The 27,918-nt window shown below is 40.2% G+C and overlaps 1 protein-coding gene across 1 annotated transcript; it reads right to left on the minus strand.

Moving 5' to 3' along the window:
- Positions 1-70: 70 nt before the first annotated feature.
- On the minus strand, positions 71-27,699 carry LOC102298029 (NIPA-like protein 2). The gene is made up of 11 exons (XM_014336108.2): positions 26,877-27,699; positions 18,950-19,018; positions 17,772-17,940; positions 8,528-8,587; positions 6,150-6,271; positions 4,219-4,315; positions 3,843-3,978; positions 3,564-3,652; positions 1,021-1,084; positions 831-928; positions 71-643 (listed from the first exon to the last, which is right to left on the minus strand). The coding sequence occupies exons 1-11, from the start codon at positions 26,970-26,972 to the stop codon at positions 537-539; spliced, it is 1,107 nt and encodes a 368-aa protein (XP_014191594.1). The 5' UTR covers positions 26,973-27,699; the 3' UTR covers positions 71-536.
- Between the last annotated feature and the right edge of the window lie 219 nt (positions 27,700-27,918).

Here is a 27,918-nt window from a genome sequence, read left to right on the forward strand (position 1 = left end):
CTCCCCCACCATTAGAGGGCAGTAGTGCACTTATTTTTCTGTAACAAATGAAACCCTCAGACCACAGGAACACTTTTTGTCCTTATTTATTTACACACAACACAGAGCGGTTTATTCAGCTCATTGACATATAACCTTATGTTATATTGATAGGCTCGGTCAGAGTGCCCTCCTGGACCTTTTTGTTCAACCACTACTCTCCTCACAATTAAAAATTGTTGCTTGTGAACAATCTAATATTGACCTTTTATCTTGAGGTGTTTCCTTATGTTGGAGTGACTCCTCTTGAGGTATTTCTGATACCTGTGTGGGAAATGATGCTAAGACACAAATAGATATTTTACCTAATGAGAGGTACTTAATAGTTGGAGCATAAAATGTAAAATCAATATGGCCACCAGTTCTGATGCTCAGCTGGCACTGGTTTTAACTGATGGCCATCATTTCTTTCTATAAACACATTTTAAATGAACCAAGAAGAGAGACGCGCACACACAAACGCATCAAAATGACAGTCTCAACAGATGGAGCTGGGCCTATGAATCGTCTGTTTGGCCCGATCTGTTGCACATAAGTTTGGCTGCCAGTGATCCGTATGTTGTAGTCTTTGCCTCAGGCTGAACTTTGTCTGTGTGCCTTCTCCCTGCGAATATGGACAGTGCAGCTCATTAAATGGAGTCTGCTGCCCGGGTGGCAGACAATAGCAGCTGGGTGATTCCAGGATCACTGCCACTAGATATAATTCAAAAGCTATCTGCTAATAAGTGAACCATAAAATCCAAAAAACAGGTTCTAAGGCAACGAAATAAAAAACGATAAATAGATCTTACCAGGAATTTTATTCATTGCGATAAAATTGCGATCTTGCTGCTTTATCTTTGGCCTGTTTCGGGCTATCAGGAAAACTCCAACAAAGGACAGAAGACAACTGGGGGGGAAACAGTTTGAGAAGTTTGTTGACATTTTGCAATAAGCATAATTTGATAAGCTGCAGTGGCTGGTAGCTTATTGAACACTTACCCAAACAGGAACATACCGATGTTCAGCAAAGCCAAGCCTTCAAATTCCTGATAGAATACAATCCCTGCAAAATGAAAAAGTCCATTTAATGTGACAGAGTAACAAAACATGCACATCACCTCTGCGGCTTTCTTTGTGAAACATGGCCCTAAAACCCTAAGCATGCATTACACTGGGATAATGAGTGGGGAGAATTATTAAGTGAAAGGGTGCAGTTTTGAGAGATGAATAGTAAACACTGCTCAGCATATTGACAGAATGCAAAAACAAACAATGTCCTCTGTGCAGAGACTGTAGGAGAGCCACTGTCGGCTCAGAGAGCGAGTTCATTTTTCCAGTGCTCACTTCACTGTCTTAAGCTGTGACCGTCACCGGGTTAGGACCAAAACAATATTTTTCCTCAATGTGGAGCTAAACTAATCTCAAAGTAAAAGTCCGCCCACGGATGTTCTTACACCGCCAGATATAATACATCAGCAATTTGTTGTTCAATGCAATCAATTGTGGGTTATTCGTGTAGGCGGACAGAGCAATAGTAATACTGAGAGCAATATCGGAGAAAGTAAAGAGTAATTCAAACTACAGCTCATCTCGTGCCTCTGCCTCCTCTATCACGGGCGTCTCTCTGTATTGGGCGGCGTTGTGAAAGACGCTGCTGTTCATTTGCAGTATGAGAGCGACACCGGAGCTGATCTTGTTTGAGCCTGATGTTTTGTACTGCTGGAACATTTTCTTCTTTTACACTCCACTGAAGCCATGCTGCAAATGGGTTGAAATGACATCACTCGGGCAATTTATCCAGAAGTAAAGCAAACAAGAAAATGGATTTTGTAACACAAGGTGTCCTGCCAAAAAGGGTTTTACATTGTGATGAAGTGTTTTACTCTGGATTTTCTCTTCAAGCCAAAATACTTGGGGGAAACTTTTGTCTGTTTTTTATTATTGATTAGATATTAAAAACCTGACCTGGCAGAACACACACACACTATAAATACCTTGCAGCGTTTGCTGAGCAAGGACTCCTAAGTGGTTCACAGCAGTGAGTCACTGTCTTGATCGTGCCCTGTGTGTGTAAAGTATGTGTACCCGATTTCAGCTATTGTAGTGCTGGAGCACATCTTTGTCTGTTATCGCCAGTAAATCTTAGGAAACATCTAAAACCCTTTAATTTGCTTCTTTAGTAGGAATCAATCTCCAAAACTGCTTTCATGAGGTGTTCCCGCGTTGCAGTGATCAGTATCTATCCAGTGCAGACAATGTTGCTAGCATGGCAGTAAAACTGATGTGACAAACAAAGCCTGCAGGCCACGAGTATTTCTACATGTTGACATGTAGGGAGATTAATGGGCTATTGTTTAGTTCCCAGATGTTCTACATGTGAAGGCTTTGTGCATAGATTTACTGTGACGCACTGTTACCATCTCAGGCTCTTCAACATCCACACTGTATGATACATTAAATGCAAACATTTTGAGAATACTTCTTTTATACTAAAAAAACCAGGGAAGTTGTTGGTTTATTAAACTAGGTCATTACTCTGTACTTATACTGGTCCAGTTTAAAACACTTCTGTCTAACAGGCTTCCGTAGCTTTAAGAAATAATGAATAAAGTATGCAGTTGCAATTCCTAGCAACCGATGAATATATATTTGGTTTGGTGGTGAGTGTTCGTGACACCACAACAATGTCCACAGTACAAAAAAGCTGGCACTGATAAGAGCCATAAAGGAATATGTCACTTTGTGGCTCGAGTGTGGCTAAATGTTGCACTTTTAAATCATTTTTGAATGCAATTCAATTTTATGTATATAGCGCAGAATTACAACAACAGTCACCTCAAGGCGCTTTATATTTTAAGGTAGACCCTACAATAATCAACAATCATATGACCCCCTATGAGCAAGAACTTTGGCGTCTGTGGGAAGGAAAAAACTCCCTTTTAATAGGAAGAAACCTCCGGCAGAACCAGGCTCAGGGAGGAGCGGGGCCATCTGCCGTGACCGGTTAGGGAGAGAGAAGGAAGACAGGATAGGAGACATGCTTTTGAAGGCAGCCAGAGATTATTGACAAGTGCGATTCAATGCAGAGAGGTCTGTTAACACATAGTGAGTGAGAAAGGTAACTGAAACACTCAATGCATCATGGGAATCCCCCAGCAGCTCACACCTATTGCAGCATAACTAAGGGAGGATTCAGGGTCACCTGGTCCAGCCCTAACTATATGCTTTAGCAAAAAGGAAAGCCTTTTTGCTAAAGCCTAATCTTAAAAGTAGAGATAGTGTCTGTCTCTTGAATCCAAACTGGAAGCTGGTTCCACAGAAGAGGGGCCTGAAAACTGAAGGCTCTGCCTCCCATTCTACTTTTAAATACTCTAAGAACAACAAGTAGGCCTGCAGTGTGAGAGCGAAGTGCTCTAATAGGCTGATATGGTACTACAAGGTCATTAAGATTTTTGGACCACAGAGGAAACCTAAAGCCCAGAGAAGCAACTGTTCTGCTCATTTACCCACATAGCTGTTCAACAGCTTTCTGTTTAACAGACCTGCAAGGATGGCACTTGCAGTGAAAAACACAAAGTTGATAGGAACCACCTCTGTGGCATCAAACATTTTCATCGCCTGATTGAGAAATCTGTAGAGAGAGAGAGAACAAAGCAACATTTGTTTGGTGAATGAAATGCAGCAGGTACAGGGTCATCATGTAAAATATGTGATTTCCCTCACTCTTCACTGAACAGCCATCGAGCCATTGACAAACGTGAGATCTAAACAATGACAAAAAGCTTAAAGATGAGAACTAGAGACAGAAAACTTTGACTAACTTGATCTGGAAGGCGCAAGAAGCAACCATGACAACAAACATGACGTAGAAGATGGAGTAGATGAGCTGCAGCTGGCCTTTTATCGACTCTGTGATCATCCCTGACACGGCTTTGACTGAGATCACTGTCAGAGAGGCTGCAACAACACACAAGCAAGACATCGCTTTAACATTTAGCTGCAGCACCTCACAAGTTCATGCTAAATCGTGGAGGCGGTTAATTCGAGTGAACACGCTGAATTATTTCCTTCTATTGTTCTCAACTTGGTTCTCTTCAAAAATGATAACAGCTCTATACGGTAGCCAAGCAACAAAAGCAAACTCCAACTTAATCTACAGCATCTGCCCTCAGTTGGGCAACTTCCACTCTTTCGTACCAAGCAGGGCCACCAGCAGCATCACAATGACGATGTGCTTCATGTTCCTCCTCTTGTACAGATAAAGCAGAAGGCAAAAGATGACGATCTCTATAAACTGTTGAGAGAGAGAGAGAGACGTACAAATCATTAATGCAGAGTCCATTTCCTCGAAGCTGCACAGAAATTGAAAATCTGAATTGCACTTGAATTGTACTTTTACTGACTGTCTTATTAGTGGAAGAGAGTGCAGCATGTAGCCAGAGAGCAGGACACTTTAATTGAAATAAATGACTATGGCGGAAAAATGAAATGAATTGCTGGGTTTTAAATGAAAAGAGCTGGGGGTTGTCAAATAGCATTCAGCTGTTCCAGGATCCTCTAATGCAGCTCGAGTAGATAAAGAACAACAACAGAGTGTAAAGCAGAATAAAGTGGGGAAAAAGGGCAAGCTGACCTTTAAAATGCCTCCAGCTATCATCCATGTATCTCTGTATGTATTTTAAATAAAAGGATTAATTATGATTTGAAAATGGATTAACAAAGACCTCAGGCATTTGTGGCAGATACCCCAATCCATGTTCAGATTGACATTACAGCGGTCCTTCCAGATGATAACTGATAACAGAATGATCTTTGGTAATAAGAAGAAGGGGCAATGGGTATTTCATTCCCTCTGATTAATCACCCACTAAAGTTAATCCCATACTTGTTGGAGGCTGTTCCTCTGCAGGCTGATGAGTATTCACAAACAGCGTAGCCTCTGCGTTTCTAGCTATCCATTTGTATTTGCCCAATATCTTCTTATGCACTTTTCATGGATTTTTTTTTGTAATGGTTTACCAAATACAAAAAGATTCGTGAGTGAAATGCTGTGCCCTGAATAATGATGGCACTGCCACCTGGGGCACGTTCTCCTTCTCCGCCATTGGCTAGCATCGTTTTACATTTATTTCTACTTAGCTTGACAGATCATGTGCAGTTGTTCAAAAAAGTTGTTCAAAAAAAGTAAATTAAATGTTTAGGATTTGGAAAGATAGCGTCAGTAGAAAAGTGTTTTTGTATTTGTGGTATATTCTGTAATATAGGAAAAAAATAAAAAAAATGCAGTGTATTTTGATAGCCTATAGGTCTTATGTGGTGCTCAGGACTTACTAGTTACTAACTGAGACATCACAGCTAAAAGGCACAAAACGCAGTGTTTGGTACAGGAGACATTTAACCTGAAACATGAAATACAAGGTGCATGAGAGTCAGGGAATGACTCAGACACAGCTGGATGGATATGAATGACCCCAGTCTACAGAAATGCTCCTTTAAAAGCGTCTAAGGAGTGCTTTCAATCAAGACTAGCTCTGAGCCAACATTTACGTTTGTGATGAGTGGGTTTGGACAAAAAAACAAAACAAAACAAAAACAAAAAATGTTGTTTTAGCTCTGTACTTGTCTTCTGATTGGTCACTATAGCAACAGCTATGTTTATGCCACTGCTGCTTGAGGTGAAACTGGACTAGGAGGATACACGGGTAAGTGTTAATGCACTCACAGCCTGTTTGTTGGAGGGAGTATTTCGTGACTACCGAGTATGAAAACGCTATCTAAGCTTAAAAGGACTCTCCCCCACTTGACCACTTTCACAACAGAGACACACAACAGAGAACAGAGCTGAGGGAACGACCCCTAAGAGTAGTGGTAGAAAAGACCTCGCCTCGTTTGGAAAAAGTTACCAAGCAGCAGCTGGTTGTAAAGAGTGACCTTGTCTTTGACCAACAGTGGTGTCTTACATTAGGATTTTCAGTGACATGACCACGGTGTTGTGCAATAAAGCTCACAATGATGCATTCTGTGATTACATGTGGTTTCTCTGTTACTGATAAATAAAAAATATTGTTAAACGAATACACATTAATGTGTATTACTTGACTTATAAGGGAGCATTTTAAAGGACACACCAGGTAAAGCAGGAAGTGCCAGCTGATGGTGTAGTACTGGACCAGATGGGCTGTGATGTGTGTGGAGGTGTGGGGGGCAAAGGTCACCAGGACGTACGTTCCTGTTATTGCCAGGGTACCACCTAAGAAAGAAAGACAGCAGAGTGGTGAGTTTATTGGAGGTGGTTTTCATATTGATTTGACAGCTCAGTTGACCTCATCTTACAAGTAGTTCTGCTACTACTACTGGGAGTAGCTGAAATCCATAACACCTACGGTCATGTGAGAAAGAAAATATACCCTCTTCAGGTTTTACCCCCCCACCACATTTTACAGTGTAATTTTTTTAAAATGTAGCCATACTGCAGAAGCAGTGTTTGAACAACTATGTAAACATTTAAACTGTCCTGCTGTATCAGCCAATTTGTGCCTTAAGCTGCTGGACACATGCCCTCACACCTGACTTTAGCTGTTCATGGTCAACTCACTGACTGCAAGGTGCCCATGTCTTGTGGCTATAAACCAAGCCCAAATCCTCGCCCTTCCATCACTGTTCTTGACAGCTGGTGTGAGGTGTTTGTGCTGATATACTGTTTGGGTTATGCCGAACGCGGCGCTGTGCATCTCAACTTTAGTCTAGTCTTTCCAAAAGACATTATTCCAGAAGTCATGTGGAGCCAGCAACCCTTCCAAACAAGTGATGTAACTGTAATGTCATGATCTTTAAAAATGCAACCAGCTAACTAAGAGCTGTAGAGTCTCAGTTGTAGCCCTTGGATTTATTGCAGTTTCTCTGAGCACTGCACGATCTGACCTTAGGGTGAATTTGCGTGGACGCTCACTACTGGGAATATTTCAATTGTCTTGAATGTTTTACACTTGTGTCCAGTTCTTCTGACTGTACATGATGGACTTTTAATTGTTTGGAAATGGCTTTATAACTCATACTATTGGGCAGTGATGGGCAAGGCCTTTTTCAGATCTTTACTGATCTCTCTTCTTCTTGGCAGTCTGTTAAAACACATGTGAATGGTTGAGACTAGAAAACGGCAAAGCTTTTCTTTTAGCAGCGCTCACACTTGCTGATGATCAGTTAATTAACTTAATTTGATTATCAGCACCTGGCTGCCACGTCCCCTCTTAATCCCCATGGAAACAGTAAGATCGTACTTACAGTAATTCTTCACACGCTGCTTCTGCACTTTGGCTTCATTTTTGTTAAATAAGTACTGACACAGTGTCGCATGTAACACCTCACCACACGTTTTTTTTGTTGTTGTCCTAAGACGTAAAACCTTACAACAGAAAGAAGGCCTCCTTTCTTTTCCATATGACTGCATGTGGCTTAGTTATTTAAAGAAGTGTTTTGATTTTGATGTCATTTTTTAAAAAAGCGAAGTGAATATAGAGATTCCCCGTATTTTTTGATAGAGCTGTCCAAGATGCAAAATGAGTAGTGCAGTGATTGATAGAAAAAGAAAAGAACTGGCCCAGTTCTTGTTTATTATACACTCCATTCCTTAAATTGGTACAGCCCTGCAGCACACACTGACATTTATTTGATTGTTTGCGATAGGCATCCTGCTAAAAAGATAAACGGGACATTTATTGAAATGGTACGAATGCTCTTTTCTCCTACAAATGATCCAGTGACTATATATCTTACCAATGGGCTTCACTTTAAAACACATTTTGTGTCATATTTTTGTTTCTAACTTCTGACACAAGAATGAACTCAACTTGAAAAATGAACTTGAAATGAAGCCTAAAATGTTACTGTGTTCATTCTTGCAGTGGTTTTTAATATTCATCTTTATTTTTGTTATTTAAATGATCATTTTCTAGGTTTTACCTCTGCCGCTGGCTGCACACAGGCAGAAAAACAGAGCTTGTTCCCACTAATATGCCCCTTTATGAATAAAACATTCATGCATTTAACTGTTTCCAATATGCGGTTGATAATGGCATTCGGCAATTGTAAAACAAAATGGCAAAAACATTGCAGCCGATTTATCCAAGAAAGCAACAATAAACAGAGCTGTGTGATGCTGATATGAATTTCCAGTCCAGGAGTAGGAATGGTCATCACAATTATGCCATTTAACAGCAGAATCACCAAATTGTTATGACAAACAAAAGCTTTTCATAAAACAAAAAATATGTCTGTGCCGAGTGTGCCTTCGCTTTCCCGAAGCTACAAAGATAAAAAAGCAAGAGGGCATTTTTACTAGTACATAACTGGAATTCAGGATATTTTTTCTCTTGTGACTGAATTATCATCTGTAAACTCAGTTTGGCATATATACAAACTACATTCATAATTGCTCTGAACTCAAACTACCATTGCAAGAGGACACTTATACTGTAAGTGCCATCATCGCTACTGAATGCTTACTTACCAACGATGTCAGAGGCACACAGCGTCTCCTTGAGAAAAACCACAGATATGATAGCACTGGCTGTAAAAACAAAATAAATGTCTCTTAGTTTAACTGCAATTCAAAACATTCAGTCCACTACAATGAAAGTAAATACCAACATAGTTATATTTCCATAACAATCACATCAGTAATGTTGAAGGTAGTCTACATTGTTGACTGCAGACACACACACACGTCAACCACATCAAAGCATCTGTGAGGCAGTGAGGTCTTAAAATAATGAAGCAGAATTATTTGTATAGAGTTGTTTTTGGTGGTTGTTACTGGAATGCTCAATATGAAGTCAAAGGAGATGTTGATGCAAGTACTCATAATGCATAAAGTAATCAATCAATCAATTAACCAATCAATCAATCAATAGAGATATCAAAGATTTTGGGAGTTGCCAAATCACTAATATTTTACAAAGAAGGAATGCACTGGCCAGTAGAGGGATAGATTCTGAAGCGTACAGGGCTACGCTTTCTGCTTCAGCCAAATGTTTCTGATCTGATCAGACAGCGCTGCACAGAGCAAATGGATTATGACCCAAAGCGTGCTGCAAGACCAAAGAAAGAATTTTTCAAGGCAAAAAAATGTGATATTTTTCAACAGCTAAGTCAGTCATCTGATTTCAACCCTATAGAGCATGCTCGTTAGTTATTAAATACAAATTTGAAGAGACTGACAAACAAGCTGCATCTAAGGGTGACTGCAGAACATCTCAAGGGAGTAAACAACGCATGTGATGATGTCCACGGATTGGAGACCTCAGGCAGTTTCATCGAAGTATTAAAAACAATCCTCATGTTTAAAATGATGTTAGTTTGTCCAATTACTCTTGACGCTCTGAAACGATTTATAAAAATGACTAATTCCCAAACAGTTCATGGAAAATTTTCCTAAACTGCTTGAATTAAATCTCAAAGTCTACACTTCAGTCACACATTGACTGTTTGATTTAAAATCCACTGTTGCAGTGTGCAGAGGCACATACTAAAAAAAATTGTGCTTTGCTTTACATCACGTTGATTGCATGGTTTACCTGGGAAACAGAAGGCTGCAGGACGCACTATGGAAGGAAGGCGATTTCTGGACATTGTTCTGAGGGAAAACCTTGGGTCCTGGTATTCGTGTGGATATTTCACTGACATGTACCTCCTTCCTAAACATTCCCAACCACCACTTACACACCCTTCATGGCAGCCATATTCAAATAGGCTACTAACATCAGAACAAGCCATCTTTAGGTTTTTTTTAAGGTGTTATGTCTACACAAGATAAATGCAGTTAGTGATAAAAGTATTTAGTTATGCACATATTCACACAGTGACACTATATTATTATATGTAAATGCATGTTCACATAAATACATGTACACAATGCTTGACATGTTTATATTAGACCAACATAAATCAGTCCGTATGCTTGGATAAATGGAACTCATTAGGACTTCATAGCACCAGCATGAAATTATGATATTCCACGCCACGTTTTTTGCAAACCCATCCATCAATATCATTGTCAAGAACTGCGACACTGAAAAGCAATCAGTCTCACATCAGCTAAGCCTCAGATTAGTCTTCTTAATGTTTCCCCGGGATCTGCACCGAACCAAGGGAGAAACACGGCATTCGGCTGTCACGGAGACAAATAGCGAGGCGGGCAGAAATGCGTGCAGACTTCACAGACATGCCGATAAACAGGCAGATACACAGATGGATGGCCACACAACTAACTGGCTGAGACAGAAAAACAAACTGCGAGACAAACGGCCAGTGGACAGAGAGGCAAACTGACATGCAAGTGACAGCGGCCTGTCACAGTGAAGAGGTCAGTTTGCATAACACGCTGACGCTGCCGTGCTGGAGGTCTCCTCACTAAACAACACAAGTGGAAAGCTCATTTTTATATAACCAGTTGGAATTATGATGTTGCATTTTTCACCAATATCACAGCAGAGCATACTATGGGCGCTATGTTTTGCCGACACGACTGCCAGACAGCAATCTGGGTGAGCAGGTGATGGCACACAGACACAGGGACTAATTGAATGGAAGAAATTGCTGGAAATTACTGGAAGAGAAACAGACAGAGCATTTGAGTCTGTGTATGGGCTCTGCCTCCGCCATAAGGAGATTAGATACAGAGTGTAAACAGCTCAATGTGTCAGAGACACAGTGTGGCACGCATTGGATGACAGGCAGTGACAGGTTCTTAACATGGATATTAAAGATATATAGTTGCAAGTTTATCTGAAACAAATCAAATATAAGCAAAAATGCCATTTTAAAACCATGATTTAAAGCCACACTTTCTTTCAAATAGGCTATGTATCTCCAAACACACATTTTCCGAAAGAACAGGCCATGGATGTGCACAATGCCGCAAGGACCCTACGCTCTAATTGGAAGTTTATAAAGATTCTCCTTAATATTCTGATGAAACAGTTAGTTGTTAAATATTTCATACTGAGAGCATGTTCGCACTCACATTTTGGACTACTCTTTTGCCTCTGGGACCAGCTGGATCTAACAAGTAACCATAGCAACTCCATACAAAGTGAGCTTCGCACGGCTTGATATAATGAGAAATGTGGCAACGGGAACCTCTGGGGTACGCAGTTTTGTCACTGTTGTTGTATGCTTGTGTGCGCAGCACCTCTATACATGCTCTTTGTGATGTGTAGTAATGGGTACCTACCAGTGAGGACGAAACATACAGTGTCAATCATTCCTGTGCAACACAAATCTGTCATGAGCAAGATGAAAGCAACAAAAGTCTGACTGCCATCACCCAGAGAAGCTCAAATATAGGAGCTGTGCACGTGTAATTTGTAAAAGAAAACAAAAGTTGTATTCACAATTTCCCAAACAGGAACTTTTGATAACTTGAATCAAAACCGTCCTTCAGAAGCTATTCAAGAAAACATTACACAAACGTTGTAAAGGAGTTCTGAAATCTGAAATGAGATCTTGTCCTGACCCTGAATAAATACAGTCACACTGTAAAGTCATTCTTTAAAATCATTGTGTTATTTATACATCTACATTACATCCTGACTTCTTCACACTGCGCTAACACCGCATCCTAATGGATAATACAGTGCTGCAGGTCTGACATCCGTGAGTGATGCAGTCAGGTTTCTGTTCATTTCCACACTGCCAGCTTCCCCTCCTCTTTTGCATGCGATGACATCGGTATCTGAACGAGAGAGCTGATTCTCTGCTCCACACAACAGCTTTTGGGCTGATGCTGTCATTCCTAATAGAGAGGACTGGGCTCTGTGAACGCGGACAGTAGTAATTGCTCTCCCCGGAACGTCACGAGTGCCAGCGTGACATGCACGGACAGGCGGATGACAGCGGCATCGTCAGCTCTCTCGATCCCGGCCCTTTACTCCTCTGCTTCTGCCTATTGTGTCTTATTCATTCACATACTTATGCTCTCCTTTCCTTGAAATTTTCTTCCTCTCACCTCAGCCTTTCTCCAAGCCAGCCACTCACTTCCCTCTTGTTTACCCAGTGAAGGCATCCTGCTGTCTGTACCCCCTTCTGTGCCTTCACACAGCTCTTGGAAAACAGGCACAACAGCACAGCAGGAAGGGTGTGTGTTGTGTGTGCATATGTCAGAGGAGCATCCCAAGTCGACACAATCCTCTAGACCTTTTACACACCGCTACAGATATGCATAAATTTTATGTGTGTGTGTATGTATGTGCTTTACACATTTGCATATCGTGTGAGTCAGTGTGAGCTGAGGGGTACAGTCAGTCAAAGAAAGGAGCCAACCTGCAGATTCTCCCCTGTAGCTGAGGACAGACTGTGTCATGACTGCAGACATCTTCCTCTTCTTTCTCTTCCTTTCACCTCGTAATCTCAGATGCATTAATTATTTAAAAGGCTCCTTGAAAACGCACTTCAGCTGCATAATATTCATTCAAACTCCAGTGCAACACTAGCAATCGGCTGGTTTCACGAGGATCTGATAGTAAAATGGAAATGAGTACGGTAATTGTTAATGGTTGTGGTTTTAAAGAGATTCATCACAAGGTTAGATCTACACACACTGACAACACATTTGGAGGTTGCTGGTCTTAACAGAACACCGAACTGAGGCTTTATTTTTCTGCTAAAAGCATTTTTTTTCTTTGGTAAGTGCTCACTGAAGCGAATACAGTGGCAAGCAAAACTACAATGAACAAGAGGTGCAGCCTTCTTAGCAAGATTTGTGGTTTCGCTTAGTGCTTTATTCAAACCATTCATCCACTGGCAAGACGTGACTATAGAAAGCGTGGAGGTAATAGCTGTCATTAATATCCATGAGTCACCACCACCTCCAGCGCCGTGAGTGATGCGTGGTGGAAGGTAAGAAGTGAACCTGTTCAATATTTAACCTGCGTTTAGAGTGTTTGCACTGAGCAGCTGCCAGCTGTAGCAATGGGGCAGGCTTTGTTTTGACTGGCTAATGAGTCCGGCTTAGTCTGTGACATCTTTAGCTCAACTGTGGGCCGTAGAAATGATTGTTTCTCAAGTGTGGTGTTAGATTCATAATGTCAGGAATAATTGGACTTCCTATGTAATTTAATCTCTGGAGCTAAAATGTAGAGATTTATCTTCTGGGTTCAGTGCTGGATATAAGGTAGGAATTGAAACGATGACACATGAACTCCCCCCGCCGCCACCACTCTTCCACTCACACACAATGACCCACTGTTTCTGCTCGTTTAAAATTTGTTAAATTTACTTTTGAATTAACACCTTAAATAACAAAGAATGGTTTGTAAGCTTGAAGATTCCAGTGAATAAAGTGAAGACTGTTAGTCTCATCAGTTATAAGCAGTTGTGTAGCTTGGAAACACAGGAGATTAATAAAACTGTTATTGCAGATGGAGAACTTCACTGATACATACAGATCATTTTTATGCCCTGCACTTGAACATACTGCTGCTGAGCTAATGAGCTGATGAAGTGATATATATATCACCATACATGAAGGTCTATTTAACACGCAAGCGTAGAGCAGAAACTAGTATTGTGCAGTACAGCACAAAATAATAGGATAATAGACACATTTAAGTACCAGTGTATTGTGACATTTAATATAAATGTCCTTACAATATGTAATGGTTATTAGGCAATAAGGGACTTAAATATAATGATTATTAAGAAACATTACTACGTGATAAGAATAGATTTTACGTGATTCTATAAAAACAATGTCTTATAGAAACAGATTAAGGTACTTTTTCAGTATTTCCTTGCAATGCTTCTACATTTAAAATATTAATAAAAGGAGTACAGTTACTAAACCTAATTAACTTAGCTCTGTTGTCACTTTTAAACCTTTACTAACTAATGTCTATGTGTTGAATTTCACATGTTTCAATTAAGGTTCTCATATAAATAATACAGGCCAATGTTATGCCTCCAATCTAAAAAATACATCATATGTTCTGCATCCCTATTATAAAGGCCCTAATATTATATATCATTATATATCCCTCTAAAACTGAAAGCCAATGAATGTGGGGAAGAATTTGTATAATCGATAAGTTGCATTACTGCCGTGAAGTCTTCTTGTCTATGTTTAATAGGGCTGCCACAAACGATTATTTTGATAGTCGACTAGTCACCGATTATTTATGCGATTAGTCGACTAATCAGATCATCATCCACTGGACGTAAAACTACAGCTTATTGCACCAGCAGCATCTGCTCTTATATAACTATCATTAGCTTACAGCTTTAAGCTTTTAAGGTGCTAACTAAAAATAAAGACAAGATGATAGTTTATTAATTTTAATGAAATTTGCAGATTGTTTCGGTAAGTTTAATAAACTCCTTGCTATCTAAAATATAACAGGACACCGGAGTATATTCTCCAGCATCTCACACTTCTGATAATCAGCTGTCTGCTTGACGTTTATTCAGCTGTGTAAAAACTATAACTTTAATCTCAGCCAAACCGATTTACTCAGGAACAAATAAAATACTAAAAAAAAAAAGCCAAACAACAACATTTTTAATTTATCTAAGTGACTCATATATATTTAACCTGAGTCGCGAAAGACGGCGGTGGGTTTGAAAACAATTTGCCGGGAGTCCGGTGTTCTCACGGCGCTAGTGACCTAGCCCCCGGCTAGCTATCGAGCTAGTGGGTAACAGACGTCTCCGAAAACGTCGGAGCGCTTTTGAAAATATGTGGTGTCCTGATAAACTGAGCCGATATTTGAGGTTTACACAGCTACATTCTCGCCTGAAAATATGTTAAACGTTTATTTTGTGACCCAGAAAGAATAATAAGAGTAATATTAAAACTAACTAGCTACCGCCATTGTTGGAAACTAAGCTGGGCCGCGCTATGAATTCTGGGACACAGCTGCTTCTTCTTCTTCGGGGTTTAACGGCAGCTGGCATCCTTGTACATGCAGTGCTGCCATCTTCTGTTTCAGTCCGTTATTACACTCTTAAATCCTGCTACTTATTCCTGCGTCTTTTGCGATCTTACAAAGCTTCAAACGACACGTCGACTATTAAATCAGTCGTAATCGTGACTAGTCGACAAATCGTGGCAGCCCTAATTTAAATGCAAGCTATTTTAAGATGATTATTATTTCCTATTTTGAATCAAATGCTTCTTTTGCAAACAATATACATTAAGTCTTTGCAGTTCTCAGATGCTCCACAAACAACAGCAAATGTCAACTTTGGAATAAAAATGAATGTGAAACACACGAGTCTTTACCCAGGTCTGCCACCGTACATTTTACATCATTTCCTAGGAGATTTCTTCTGCAAGTAATAAAGACAGAGCAAAAAGATTTAATTCCCAATAACAAAAAGAAGAAAGTTGTTTTGTTTTGTTTTTTCACCAGCAGTAAGTCTCACAATGATTCATATCCCCATTAATATAGTGATAGAGGTAATGTTAGCTAAGTTATCAATGCTTACCTAGCTAAGTGGGAAAAATAAACCCAGTCAGCCTACTGTGGTGTTAGAGTGAAATATAACAGTAATGGTTCTAAGGAAATCAACCAACCAGTATCTGGAAGCCACTCGGATGCTAATCCAAATACCTGAGTTGGTGTCACTGTCAAACGCAGCATTTCTATGAGCTCAACACACAAACTGTCTGTGTGCAGTTTGTCGCACACTGTGTTGCTAGCTAAAGATACAGCTGCTGTATTTCACTATTTAAAGGTTGCATGAAAATCCTCAGCAGGTTAGTGTAGCATGAACAGGTTAGTTTGCTGTACTGTGATGGATTCAAAGAAAGGAACAGTGTGTGACTGGTGCACAGTGGTCGTCTAGAATAAAGTTAATATAAACAGCGTACTGTCAGTGTAGAGGGTGGAAATTAGCCAGGACAACTCATGAAACATCTGCTGACATCTGGTTGAATTCAGCTGTGAACAGTGTTGGTCAAGTTACTTGAAAAAAAGTAATTAGTAACCAATTACTGATTACTTCTCCAAAAAAGTAATCCCTTTACTTACTGATTACTTATTTTCAAAAGTAATTCGATACTTAGTTACTTTTTTAACCCTCTGGTTGTGTGCACCCCCACCCGCCTTACATAATGATTCGGTCACATTTGACCAGTTAGTTTTTAAAACATGATACACAACCTGAATACGTAATAAAGCAATAGACCTTTCAGCCCAATTCTATTTTTTCTGCATAATCCATCATATAAAATTGAATCAAATGTAAAAATCTCTTCTTAAAACTTGTTTTATTAGTTTTAATCTTTTACCTTCATGCGCATTGCATCAAGCAAAAATTAAATGATATGCAACAGTCTATCACAGAAAGAAATTTGTTTAACATTTAAACCTATTTTCTGCATATTCCAGCATATGAAATAAAATAATGTTTTGTGTTTACACTCTCTTTCAAATAGATGCAAGTAAAACACAGCAAAAAAAAAATAAAATCAAAGTCTCAGTGGCACTAAGTCCCGTTGCTCTTTTTCACCTGTTTAGCAGGAGTGGGGCGGGTGGAGGTCTGCCCGGTCATGTCAGTGGGGGGATCCGGGGGGTTTCTCTGTGAATTTCACATTCCCGTGGCAGCGTGCTAGGTACTTGCTCAGATTTGCAGTTTAATTTTTCACGGTAAAAAGAAGTTTTCTTCCCATGCAGAGTGTACAGCGTACATTAATGTTTTTGTCACTTTTTACAGAATCAAACTCAAAGTAATGTCAGCACTTCCAAGCTTTAAACCCTGCATGGTCGTACTCGCTCCTGCTCTCCATATTATCCATTGTTGACCTGCACACGTCTGTTACCACGAACGTTGCATGTGTTTACGTCATTGTCACGAGACCCTTTCACAAACAAAATCACGGTTTAGTAACGCAGAAATGCAGTGTGCTTACGGGAAAGTAATTATTTTTGCAATAGTAATCCCTTACTTTACTTTGAAAAAAGTAATCAGATTACAGTAACGTATTTATTGTAACACGTTGTGTACATCCACAAAGAGCAGCAGGTCTGCTACTCACAGCCTGTACAATAAGACAATCTACTGGAGCTCTCAATAGAAATGACTGAGCTGTGATTCTTTGCCCCACACTGAGCCATTTCAACTAATTTTAGGGTTCCCCCATCTGCTGAATCCACTTTAATCTCTTCCCTACTCATTTCCTGCTTAGAGGCAAAGTCACCCTCTACAATGTAGGTAACAGAAAATAGAGCTCTTCTAATATTATTGTTACATTAATAAAGCACAAGGTTCAGTTAGCTTTGCATAAAAACAGCTGGTAGAAATGTCCTCCAAAGAGCTACTTTTTACTTTCTTACTTAGAGTACATTTCAGAGCCTGTACTTTTTTTTTAACTTTTACTTGAGTAAAGAAGTTGAATCAGTACTTCAACTTTTACTGGAGTATTTTTCAACACTAGTATCAGTACTTAGGTACAGAATGTCTGTTCTTTTGCCACCTCTGGTTAAGAGACTACTATTCGCACATATAATTTTATTAATGCATAAAATATACAAATAAGCATTATAAAGTGCTACAGATTAAATAAAGTCTATAGAAAAATGTTTTTAATAGAAAATGACTGGATAAAACATCATTAGTTTTTGGTTGGCATGACACTGTCAACAGGATCAGAAGGAAAGAAGACAGGCCTTGCATGGAAACACCTTGCACTGTTAGTTTTGCTTTCACACTTGGATAATGCATGACACTAAAAAAACAAAAAAGATTATATTTACCTATAACAGACACACAGCCCAGTGGGGCTATGAGAGATGCTGGAGCAAAGCCATAGGCAGCAAAGTTTCCCAGTTCCCCAACACCCATGAGAACCACTCCGCACCACCATGTGGCGGATGTGTAGTAGGGTTTGGATCCACGCTGTGCCTGACGTACATGGGCATATTTCTGTCAGGAAGAGAGGGAACAGGAGCCAGAGGAGCCAGGGGAACAGTCAGATAAAGTGGGCCCAACAGAGCTGTACAAACTACAGCAACACAACACAGACAATAACTTCACCACACTGTGCAAATCCTAAAAAAGTAGGTGCAACTTAACATATTAATCAATCAATTTAATATAGCATTACACCGACTGTCACACAACTCTAAACGCAGCATCACACTCTCTGCTGATTACCATTTCATCTCAGAAGAGACATGACACCAATTAAGAAGCTGTATGATCCCAACACAAGTCTACGGTATACCTCATAATCATTAACAATTCTATTTCTGGAAGCTTATACTGGCTTCTAAGTAAGGGTTATCAACCTCTTTTAGCACTTTTTCACATCTACTTGAAGCTGTCACGGCATCCAAGTTTGCTTTGCATGCTCTGCATGCTGCTGCCATGCAGACTTTATTTCATATTATCAGTTCCCCAGAAAAAAAAGATCACTTTAGACAAATAATGTTTTTAGATGAATCTTCTCAGACTGGTAAATGTTAGCGCTTGTAGGCTTACATTACATAAACATTTAATCAATGAAGTCCTTATTTTTTAACATTGTGATGCTCAGAAAATGGTAAAACTTCACCTGAATTAGAGCTATCAACCTAAGGGCAGCTTATTAATACCCTACTCAGGTCCAGACTGTGCAGAAAATGTGTTGTTTGAATACTTAATTGCAGTATATTAAAACTGAATTGCAATATTTTAACACCCACTTCTATTCGTTTTAATTCAAACAGGCTTTTCTGTCATGAAATGCAGTCATTTCTAATGCACACTGCCTGCTGTGAAGATCACACAGCCACAGTGCCCGAGGGTACACGCACAAAAATCCTGATGAGCACACAGAGTTTGCTAAAGAGAGCAAACCATGAGGAGAAAGGCAGTCTAGAAATACTTTACAGGAGCTAAACGCCTACTGTGCTGAGTGTCTGTCATACAGCTGGATTCCAGTGTTTCCTACCTGTATGTTGAGCGAGATGCTGATGAGGACATTCCCACATATGGAGATGATGATTCCCAGGAGATAAGTCTGTGGAAACAAACAGTAAACAGACAGAGGATTAGGTGACGCTCTAGTTGTCACACGACTCCAAACACCCCATAATACTTCTCGCAAGTCTTCCCTCCAGCTGTCGCATCTGTCATTTCCATGACAACCACAGAGAGCATTGCTCCATTGGTGTTGTGTTCAAAGGCACAACTGCGTGTGTAGATATTGTTTGTACTCCTGTGGAACAGAGGCTTCTAAGGCTTCGTAACACCAAAATCTGTATTCTCACACGTAGTAAAAAAACAAAACAAAAACAGCAAACAGACATTTGACACAAATATGCCAAAAAATGAAAACAATCCAAATTCTCACACTATATCTGACACCTCATTAAGATCTGGATGTAGGCTGGTGCACACCTTCAGACAAATAAACACACAAAGTTCTGGGAATATCACACTCAAGCTGACAAAGGCAAAAATGGAGATTCTCAACTATAACTATCATGTTTACCATCTTTAGTGTTTGCATACCAACATGCTCACAGTAACACTTTCCCAGGATTCATTTCATATTGTAAATACTGCAATTAGGACTTTCTGACTTGCAAATAGCATCCACATCAAGAAACTAGCATTTTAGCAAAAGCTGCAATTTATCCTGAACAATAAGGAAAAGTGGATGTCTCACTGTACACCATAAATACAATAATTTCAAACTATGCAGGGCTTTTTGGGTAACTAAATACAAACATTTTGAGACATCCAAAGTAAAACTGCTATATAAAACAGCCAAATTCAATTTTAGTGCAACCTTAATTAAAACAAAAAAAGTATCGTCAGATGTTCGTAGCAAATTTTCCTCAGAGTAGGTGTATAAGTGATGGAGGGAGAAACGAGATACATTCACTTAAAGTGCTGGAACAGTATACTTGGCTGTTTTGTCCCTAATATATCCCAGGAAAATGACTGCCAAAAGAAAATTGAATTCTGGGTTATTAACATACCGTTGGCTGTGGGTGGACAAAGTTTATAAAGGAACGATAGCACAGAGTGGGGGTGGAATGTGAAGGATAAAACCTAAAGAAGAGAACTCAATCACTCTTGAAGAAGTAAAAGAAAGTGCAGCCAAGCATTTATCCCTCGAAATTGCTTTAAGGAAGAGAGGTGGAGGATGGACAAGGAGAAGGTGGATGGTGATGGGAGTTAAAACAACAGGATGAGAAACAACAGTGAGGTGGAGAATAAGAGGGAAATTTAATCACATGCAGCAACAATAGATTAAAAAAAAAGGAAATAAGTATTAATGTTCAGGTTCAGTGGCCCATTCTGTCTGATAAGACAGACAGTGGGTTATTGTCAGTATTATCCATGTGATGTTGTTGACAATAAGATAACACCGCCGTGGTCAAAGGACACGGGAGTGAATGGAGTGTAAATTAATTCCTCTGGTCTCCAAACACAGCTCCAAAAACAGCTGCTCACTACCGCACGATCCAGAGGTCGCCTATTGTCCATCAGTGCGCATCAGTAGAAATCCTCAGTGACAATATGAAGCATCTCTTTGCCAGACTGAGAGGGAATAGCTGTGATGATTATTTACATTTAATCATAAGTCGCAATTCATCATGCAAACAATGGAAATATCAGCAATCCTCTACTCTTACTGCCAGGCTTAGAGAATACACGGAAGCGTACACAGGAGCGCCACATGGAAACATGAGAGTAAACATCCACGAAATACAGGTTAAAATGATGTTTTCCTTACCTGCCGTAGTGTGCTACCTATCCAGTTCAAAACCAAAAACCAAAAAATCCTATAAAAACATAAAGTGGTGCGTTAAGGTCGACGGGATATCATATATAATATGACTCCAGCACAATTATGAGTCATACACGTTCATGTTTGTTTAGCAATAAAGGCCGAGGTTATAAGAAACACTGTATTCTAGCAAAGACAATAAAATGCTGCTTGTTTGCAGTTTTAATGTGGAGCATGAATTTATACTGCATCTTTTAGGCCAAAGCGCTCCTTTGCTCTGTTGTCAGAAAAGCTGCTCACTGTGGTTTAGTTTTATCTGTGTGCACAACAAATAACCTAAACTACCGTCACTTCTTCTAAGATTTAACTCGAGCCTGCTGCAGACCTGAAATAGGTTCATTAAGTTTAATATTTGAACAAGATAATAGAGCTCAGATCCTTTTATTAATCTCTAACTTTCAAATATTTAGTGACGGTGTAATGACATCCTCGAATCATGCTTCATACCAAAATCAGATAAACATAACTAACTGAGACTGAATGCACTCACACAACAACAGCAGCTGCTCTGAGGAGAGCATCCTTTTTAGTGTAATTTATATATTTAAAGACTAATGGAGACTGACTGTGATTTTACTTATGATCAAATGAATTAGGCACAAAAATAAATTTAAAAAACTGCTTCTCGCTCCATGGAGCTGGCAGACTTCATTTCTCTATTAATGGTGTCCGACTTACCAGAAAACTGTCAGGGATGTCTGGCTAAATTGCTTCATGCACATCACTTATCAGTAATCATTCACATATACTGACTATTTGTATAACAGTGTGGACGTGTAAACAACACCGCAGAGCACATTACAGATAATAATGACACCAGGAACAGTAGAGCAACACAGATATTTCCACGATCATCCTGACAACCCCTCTGCCCATCTAATGAACCATTAGCCACTCCTACTCCCAGTGAACTGCATCATGATGCGTGTCTTGGATACACATGTGGCGACAAGCTCACACACCTGATTTCCTTGCGGTTCAGCTGTCCTTGCCCTTGACACAGCAGTCAGGTTCAGTACAACTCACAGCTGCAAACCCTAGTTAAATACACTAGTCAGAGCAAGTAAGAAAGCAACGCAAAGTCCCACTGAGAGGTTTTGGAGGGCAAATGAACTATTTAAATCGGTAAAGGCGCCTGAAGAAAACCCAGAGGATTGATACTGCAATGTTACCCTAAAGCGACACTGATGTCTGAATAAAATGTCAAGTGAATCCACATAAAGTCTATAATAAATCCATATTGATGAGACTGGTCAATTACAACATGGGTCCCTTTGAAAACTCTGATCAGCTGTTAGTCTACAAGGAAAAGACAAAAGTGTGTTCCTTACTTTTAAGCACCAGAGTAGATATGAAGCTATAAGAAAACCTACAGCCAACTTTCAGTTAGTTTTGATTTATCTGCTCATGGCACTCCTAATTCCATCCAGCAGCTCACTATAAAGTAAAACTACTACTTTTTATTGCATAACTCAGCATATCAGCTCCTCGCCAGCTTGATAAGAAATTGAAGTCTAGGGGACTTATGGGTAATTTTTCATTCAAAACCACCACATTACAGTCCAGTTTTTCTCTCGCGTCTCTCTTCCAAGCCCATCTTCTCTTCACCCTCTCTCTCCCTTTTCACTTTGGCACCAAGCTGGATGAGATCACTCACCTGAAACCTGCAGCGAGGACGCTAGTGCTAAACCGGATTTAGTTCATGTGTGTTTTCCTACACTTGCACGATGATTGCAGAGTAGGAGAGGCAAACAGGATTTGGGAGGAGGAGGGGAGGAGATGGGCGGCTTGCTGATGGGTTTCCTAGGGGACTGATAGGTAAAAAGCCTGAACTTGTGTGTGTGGGTGTGAAGTGATAGACGGCGTCCTCTAATGATATGGCATACAGACTGACGGGGAGAGTGGACTGTGACTCCCGACTGTACGGAAGAAGAATATGACCCTAGTAATTTATGATCAGACACCTATCAGGCAGCTGTGGTCTGTACACTAAACCAAGATCAATAACCTTGTCAAGCTCTGCAGGAGAGAGTGTGAGTAGCTCCCTGCCGCTGCTGTTACTGAGCCCATGGGGAAGCTGCAGGTTAATGCTGAGAGAAGCCGGGGGCAGAACAGGGTGTTTAACTTTGCGTGGGTGCGTGTGTGTGTGCGTGCGTGAGAAACAGTGTGTTAAGAATACGTGGTGGTGGATGTGCAGCCTGAGGACAGTTCATTCCACAGACTTCACACAGGAGATAGCAATTTGAAATGTGAGGAAGGATTCATCTTAACTTCTATTGGATTCATTCACTTCATATTAAGCTGACCAGCAAGTGTTTTCAGCCTTATTATAATAAATCATTCCTCTCGTTTGTTGGTGTAAAGTTGGAGGGTGTGCATTTGCGGTACAGGTGGTCACTGCGGGAATCAAGGCCAAGACTCAAGGCTGCAGGAGCCTAACGCTCTTCCCACCGAGGGAGACAAATTCATGCGAGAGTGCGAGAGAAGAGAAGCAGGAGAGCAAGTGAGAAAGGGAGGGGGGGTTAAAAGGGAGAGACTTTTCCTGTCAGAGGAAGAGCAAACAAAGCTGCTGGATCAGGCGAGGCTGGTATACTGGGAGCGTCTTTTGTTGGCTGACTTGCTTAGCAAACATTACACACTTTAAGGAAAGCGACACACTTCACACCACAGCACCGTTTAAACTGCTGCACATTCTTCATCTTACTTTATTTTAATATAAGGACAGTTAACGCGTAAAGAAGTAGAAATAATCACTTACATTTACTCAACCACATTATTTAAAATATCTGAATTTAGCTGAGCCTGTCCATTTTGTGCTCTGCTTATACTGTATTACATCCATATCCAAGTGCATTAAGAAGAGATATTTGCACATAAATATGCAGAATTTGTAGGCAAGGAACAGTTTTTGATACTGGAGGCTTTTGGTTTCTGTTTTTGTCCAGGCAGTACTGATTGATCACGTTTGAGCAGTTTAAACATTTAATGTAGAGGGGGAAAAAAGAGGAAAAACATCTGAAAAACAGCCATATAGGAAGTGCTGGCTATCATCTGGTTTCAGCCATTTAGCTTTTTAAAACATATCTTAACAGTGGGTGCATAAAATGTGAATTATTTGCCCAAATCTCTTCTGGAAGAGCTGAAATCTTGGCTGATGGGTTCCCAGGTTGGTAATGATGTTTATCAGCAGGGTAATAGTAATATCAGCTGCTTAATTATACTGGCCAGAGTTTTATTAACAGTGCCTCTGAGCAAAGTATTTTTGTACTGTCCATATATTAAGTGGGCTACTCTCAAGGAATTCTAGGATATGGTTGTGAGGTTTTCATCGCTGAATGATTATAATAGCAGTAAGACTGTCTTTGTGATTTTATCAGTATAAAAGAGCAATTAAACATTTTGGTATTTTTATTTTCACTTAAGTAAAGGATCTATATACGCCTCCTTCCACTGCATCTATGTTTGGACAATAGCAGGTATCCAGAAGTTCTTGTCTTTCCCGTCCTCTGTAATTACAGGTTGTTTGAGGCCATCCAAAATAGAAATCTGCTTTTACTGCGGTCTTATTTTAGCTTCCTCAAAATGTAATTTGTTTGTTACAGTCAAGGAATTCGATTGTACATCATTTCAGAGCAAATGATTCTGAAGACCTGACAACTTAACTGGCAAGCAACACAATAATGCAGCCCCTGAGCAGCATGTTTAGTTTTTAATGTTGCTGCCAGATTTAACAAGAAGTGCTACGATTATTGTGAGGGCTGGATTCAATAAGCTGATACTGATACTGGCTGTGAGAAAGGCAAAGCATCAAATAACGATTCTTGTGCTTTTAAAAGTCACAATGACACAAACTCAAGAAGGATTCCCACTGCAGCAGTCCAGCAAGTCTGAATATTGCTATCAGCAAAAGGAAAAGTGGGCTCTAACTCTGTGCGTGAGAACATTCATCATCGAGACACAATGAGGGAATTTACCACCAATTGTGGGCCGTGTGTTGTATAAACTCCATTACTTAAATGTCAGAGATAAGACAGCCTGAGCTTCTTTTGCTCAGGAACGTTTCATAAGCACAGAGCAAACTCCAATTAGTGGATTAGACCAGAACCCGGAAACTACATGTGACTGTTCTGAGTAAAATAATTTAAATCTGAATGGATCTGAAGACTGATGAAGGGCCTGATAGCACTGATCCTCCTCCTCCTCCTCACTAGGACACTGACCAACAATGAGAAAGACCGACAGACGTACAGACAGCACGGTCCTTTGTGTCCACTGACAATAGGGATCTGTCCCTCACTGGGATGGGCTGATCTCTGGATGCAGCCCTTCAGTTTCTGCTCCGAGTGAGTGGTGGGTACAGAAGAAACATGGATACCAGTAGTAGAAAGAAAACAGACATTTTAATACCATTATCAAAATGTATTTGTGGATTGTGTCACATTTAACCTTAAACCGTATGTTTACTGAGTAAAGGCTCTGATCAGGATGTAGAGCCAGGATAAATAACACAGCTGGCTATAGATCTCTGCAAGTAATAGTGCTGAGAAGAGGTCCAGGAATTACATCTTTAAAATGTATTCTTTTTTTATTATTTGATGGAGAAAATGTGTAAGTCCTATCTGTTAAAATCTAACCTCTTGTATACTGGACATTCATTTTGGGTTTACTGTTGCGCTGTGCTATCTGCTGTCAGCAGATTCTGTACAAGTCTCCCATCACCCACCTCGTTTACCTCCAATAGAAATTGGCAGTATTTGGTTCAGCAGCACATGCATTCTGCAATTTTCAAAGATAAAATACAGTTGCCGAGTTTGAATAAGCTTAAAGTGAACAGCTTTGTCCATAGACTGAATCAGCCTGGAAGCTCCGCTGCCCGCTATTCCCCACACTAACTCCAATAAGGCAAAAACTGGTAAAGAAATTCTTAGGAAATATTACCCATCCTCTGTTACCTAACATAACGGATCATATCACTGGAAGTAGCTATCTTTCAAAGATACTGGGAATAAGTCTCACTTATGAAGTATAACCAAGACGACAAATCATCATCATTTTTTACAGCAGCATTTTTTCACTTCTAAAACGCTGTCAAAGTGTGACACAGACAGATATTGTCCCCATCCTGAGATGCTCTGTGGGATGGTGGGTAGCCATGGACAGAGGGGGAGCTGGGACCATTAGCCAGCTGTTCGGGACTCTTACAGTAGATCTATTCTCTCACAACCCACCAATGGGTCATTACTCACGCCTCTCAGTCCTCCTCTGCTACCCTTTCTCTCTCTGGCCCCCAGTGGTAATGTCACACTTAGGAAACACGGCGAAACACAGTGACAGGGGAAAATGAGGGTGAGAAGAATGTGTGGTTACATAAGAGTGGGAGGAAAGAGGACTAGCATAACATAACAGGACGTTTGCACACACACAATCAAGGAAATTGCTTTTTATTATCACACACAAACAGAAGTGCACGCAGTCTGCATACTCTGTTTAATGGACAGATTAATCGAACCCACTTGACAAAGTTAAAAAGTTCAAAAGAAAGAGAGAGCCTTTCAACGCAATGATTTAGTCATGATTGCTTTAAAAAATAGTTGTGACAGGTGCCAGCACCAATAGATCTCTGCCCTGTCTAGATTCCTCATCCACACGGAGTGCTCATTACCTAAAGAGCTTTAGAGGCTGAGGTTATACTTTGACTTTCAAGATTATTTTTTAGGCACTAACTAAATCTTCTCTCGGATATTGGAGTGCAAATTTCTGCTCTAAATGGAGTTTAAAAAGTGAAGTTTCTGAAAATTAAAAAAGTTTTGCTCTCATCTCCGTAGCTGCAGCTGGAACAGGCTCAATATCATTTATATTACAAGCGGGCAAAAATATAACTACGGTGCACAGAATATGACTCAAAAAAGAAATGGTTTTCTTTTAAATTTACGACGCATTCTGTGTTTTTAGGTTTTTGTTAAATTAGAACAAGTTACCTGTAAGTTTGTCACTTATACATCTTATGAAAGTTTTTTTTTAAATATTATTTTTTAATCTCACCTTGCCAAAACGTTTCAAAGTTAAACAAACTCACCTGAAGCGGATTTTCCAGGACCTCTGCGCGGTGAGCCAGGGCCGGGGTCAAGGAAGGAAACACATGAGAAGAACTTGAATTCGCCATTTTTTCCATATCACGTAAAAAGGAAACACTGTTTTGTCGCGATTCCCTCCTTCTTCACATGTTTGGCGTTACATTTGACTTTCACCTCATCCCGTCCCAGGCATCCCACACGTCCTTGTAGCTTCAGTGGAAACTCGGAGGGTAAAAGTTCTTCATTGTTGAGGACAGGAATCAGGAGTTGGTGAGGGCTTCAGGTACGATCGGGAAAATAGAATTTTAAACTAACAAAGTCATAGAAAAAAGCAAACAAACATGTGCATCTTTTTTTATGTTTTACTTGTGCTCATCACTTCTGTGACGATGGGATTGGAAACAGCAAGACAAACAGCAGATTGTTTGTTTCGAGCCCCGCTGCGTTCATGTTCATTGGCAGTTAGACGCTCTGATGTACGACATAACTGTGGACTTGAAGTAGGCATCAGGAAAGCCGCAGTTATCGTCGCGCACACAAAGCAGCGCATTGACCGCAGATACTGGGACACATTCACTTTGATGCGAGACTGATGCGTCATTATCGATCAGATGGCTTAGAATGGAAGTAAACTGAATCCAGCTGATTGTAAAGTTGGAGATTTCGCTTATTTTTGTTTCAGGCTCGACTGAAATGGCCCCATGACCTGAAGATTTATAGTGTTTGAGTTTAAATGAAAAGTGAATTTAACTTTCTGCTTGGCAGTAGTATTGAACACACTGGATCTGGACTTGCCATGCGCAAGCTTCTCGTTAAAGGATAGAAGTTTGACGAAGACAAACACCAAGCCGCTGTCCTGTTTGGTTTAGTGCGTCGAAATGTGTATTAAGATGGGGTACAAGTTGAAATACTAATTCTCCTGAAATCCAAACAAGTTGGCATGTCAGCGCTCCAGTTTTTGTTAAACATGTTGCCACCTGCTGGCCACAGAGAGAGAGAGAGTGGCAGTTTTGCAGATGGTTCGACAGCGCATCTGATTAGAGC

This window comes from Haplochromis burtoni, unplaced genomic scaffold (assembly GCF_018398535.1).
Source record: "Haplochromis burtoni strain Fernald_Lab_line unplaced genomic scaffold, NCSU_Asbu1 Contig_130, whole genome shotgun sequence".
NCBI classification, from domain to species: domain Eukaryota; kingdom Metazoa; phylum Chordata; class Actinopteri; order Cichliformes; family Cichlidae; genus Haplochromis; species Haplochromis burtoni.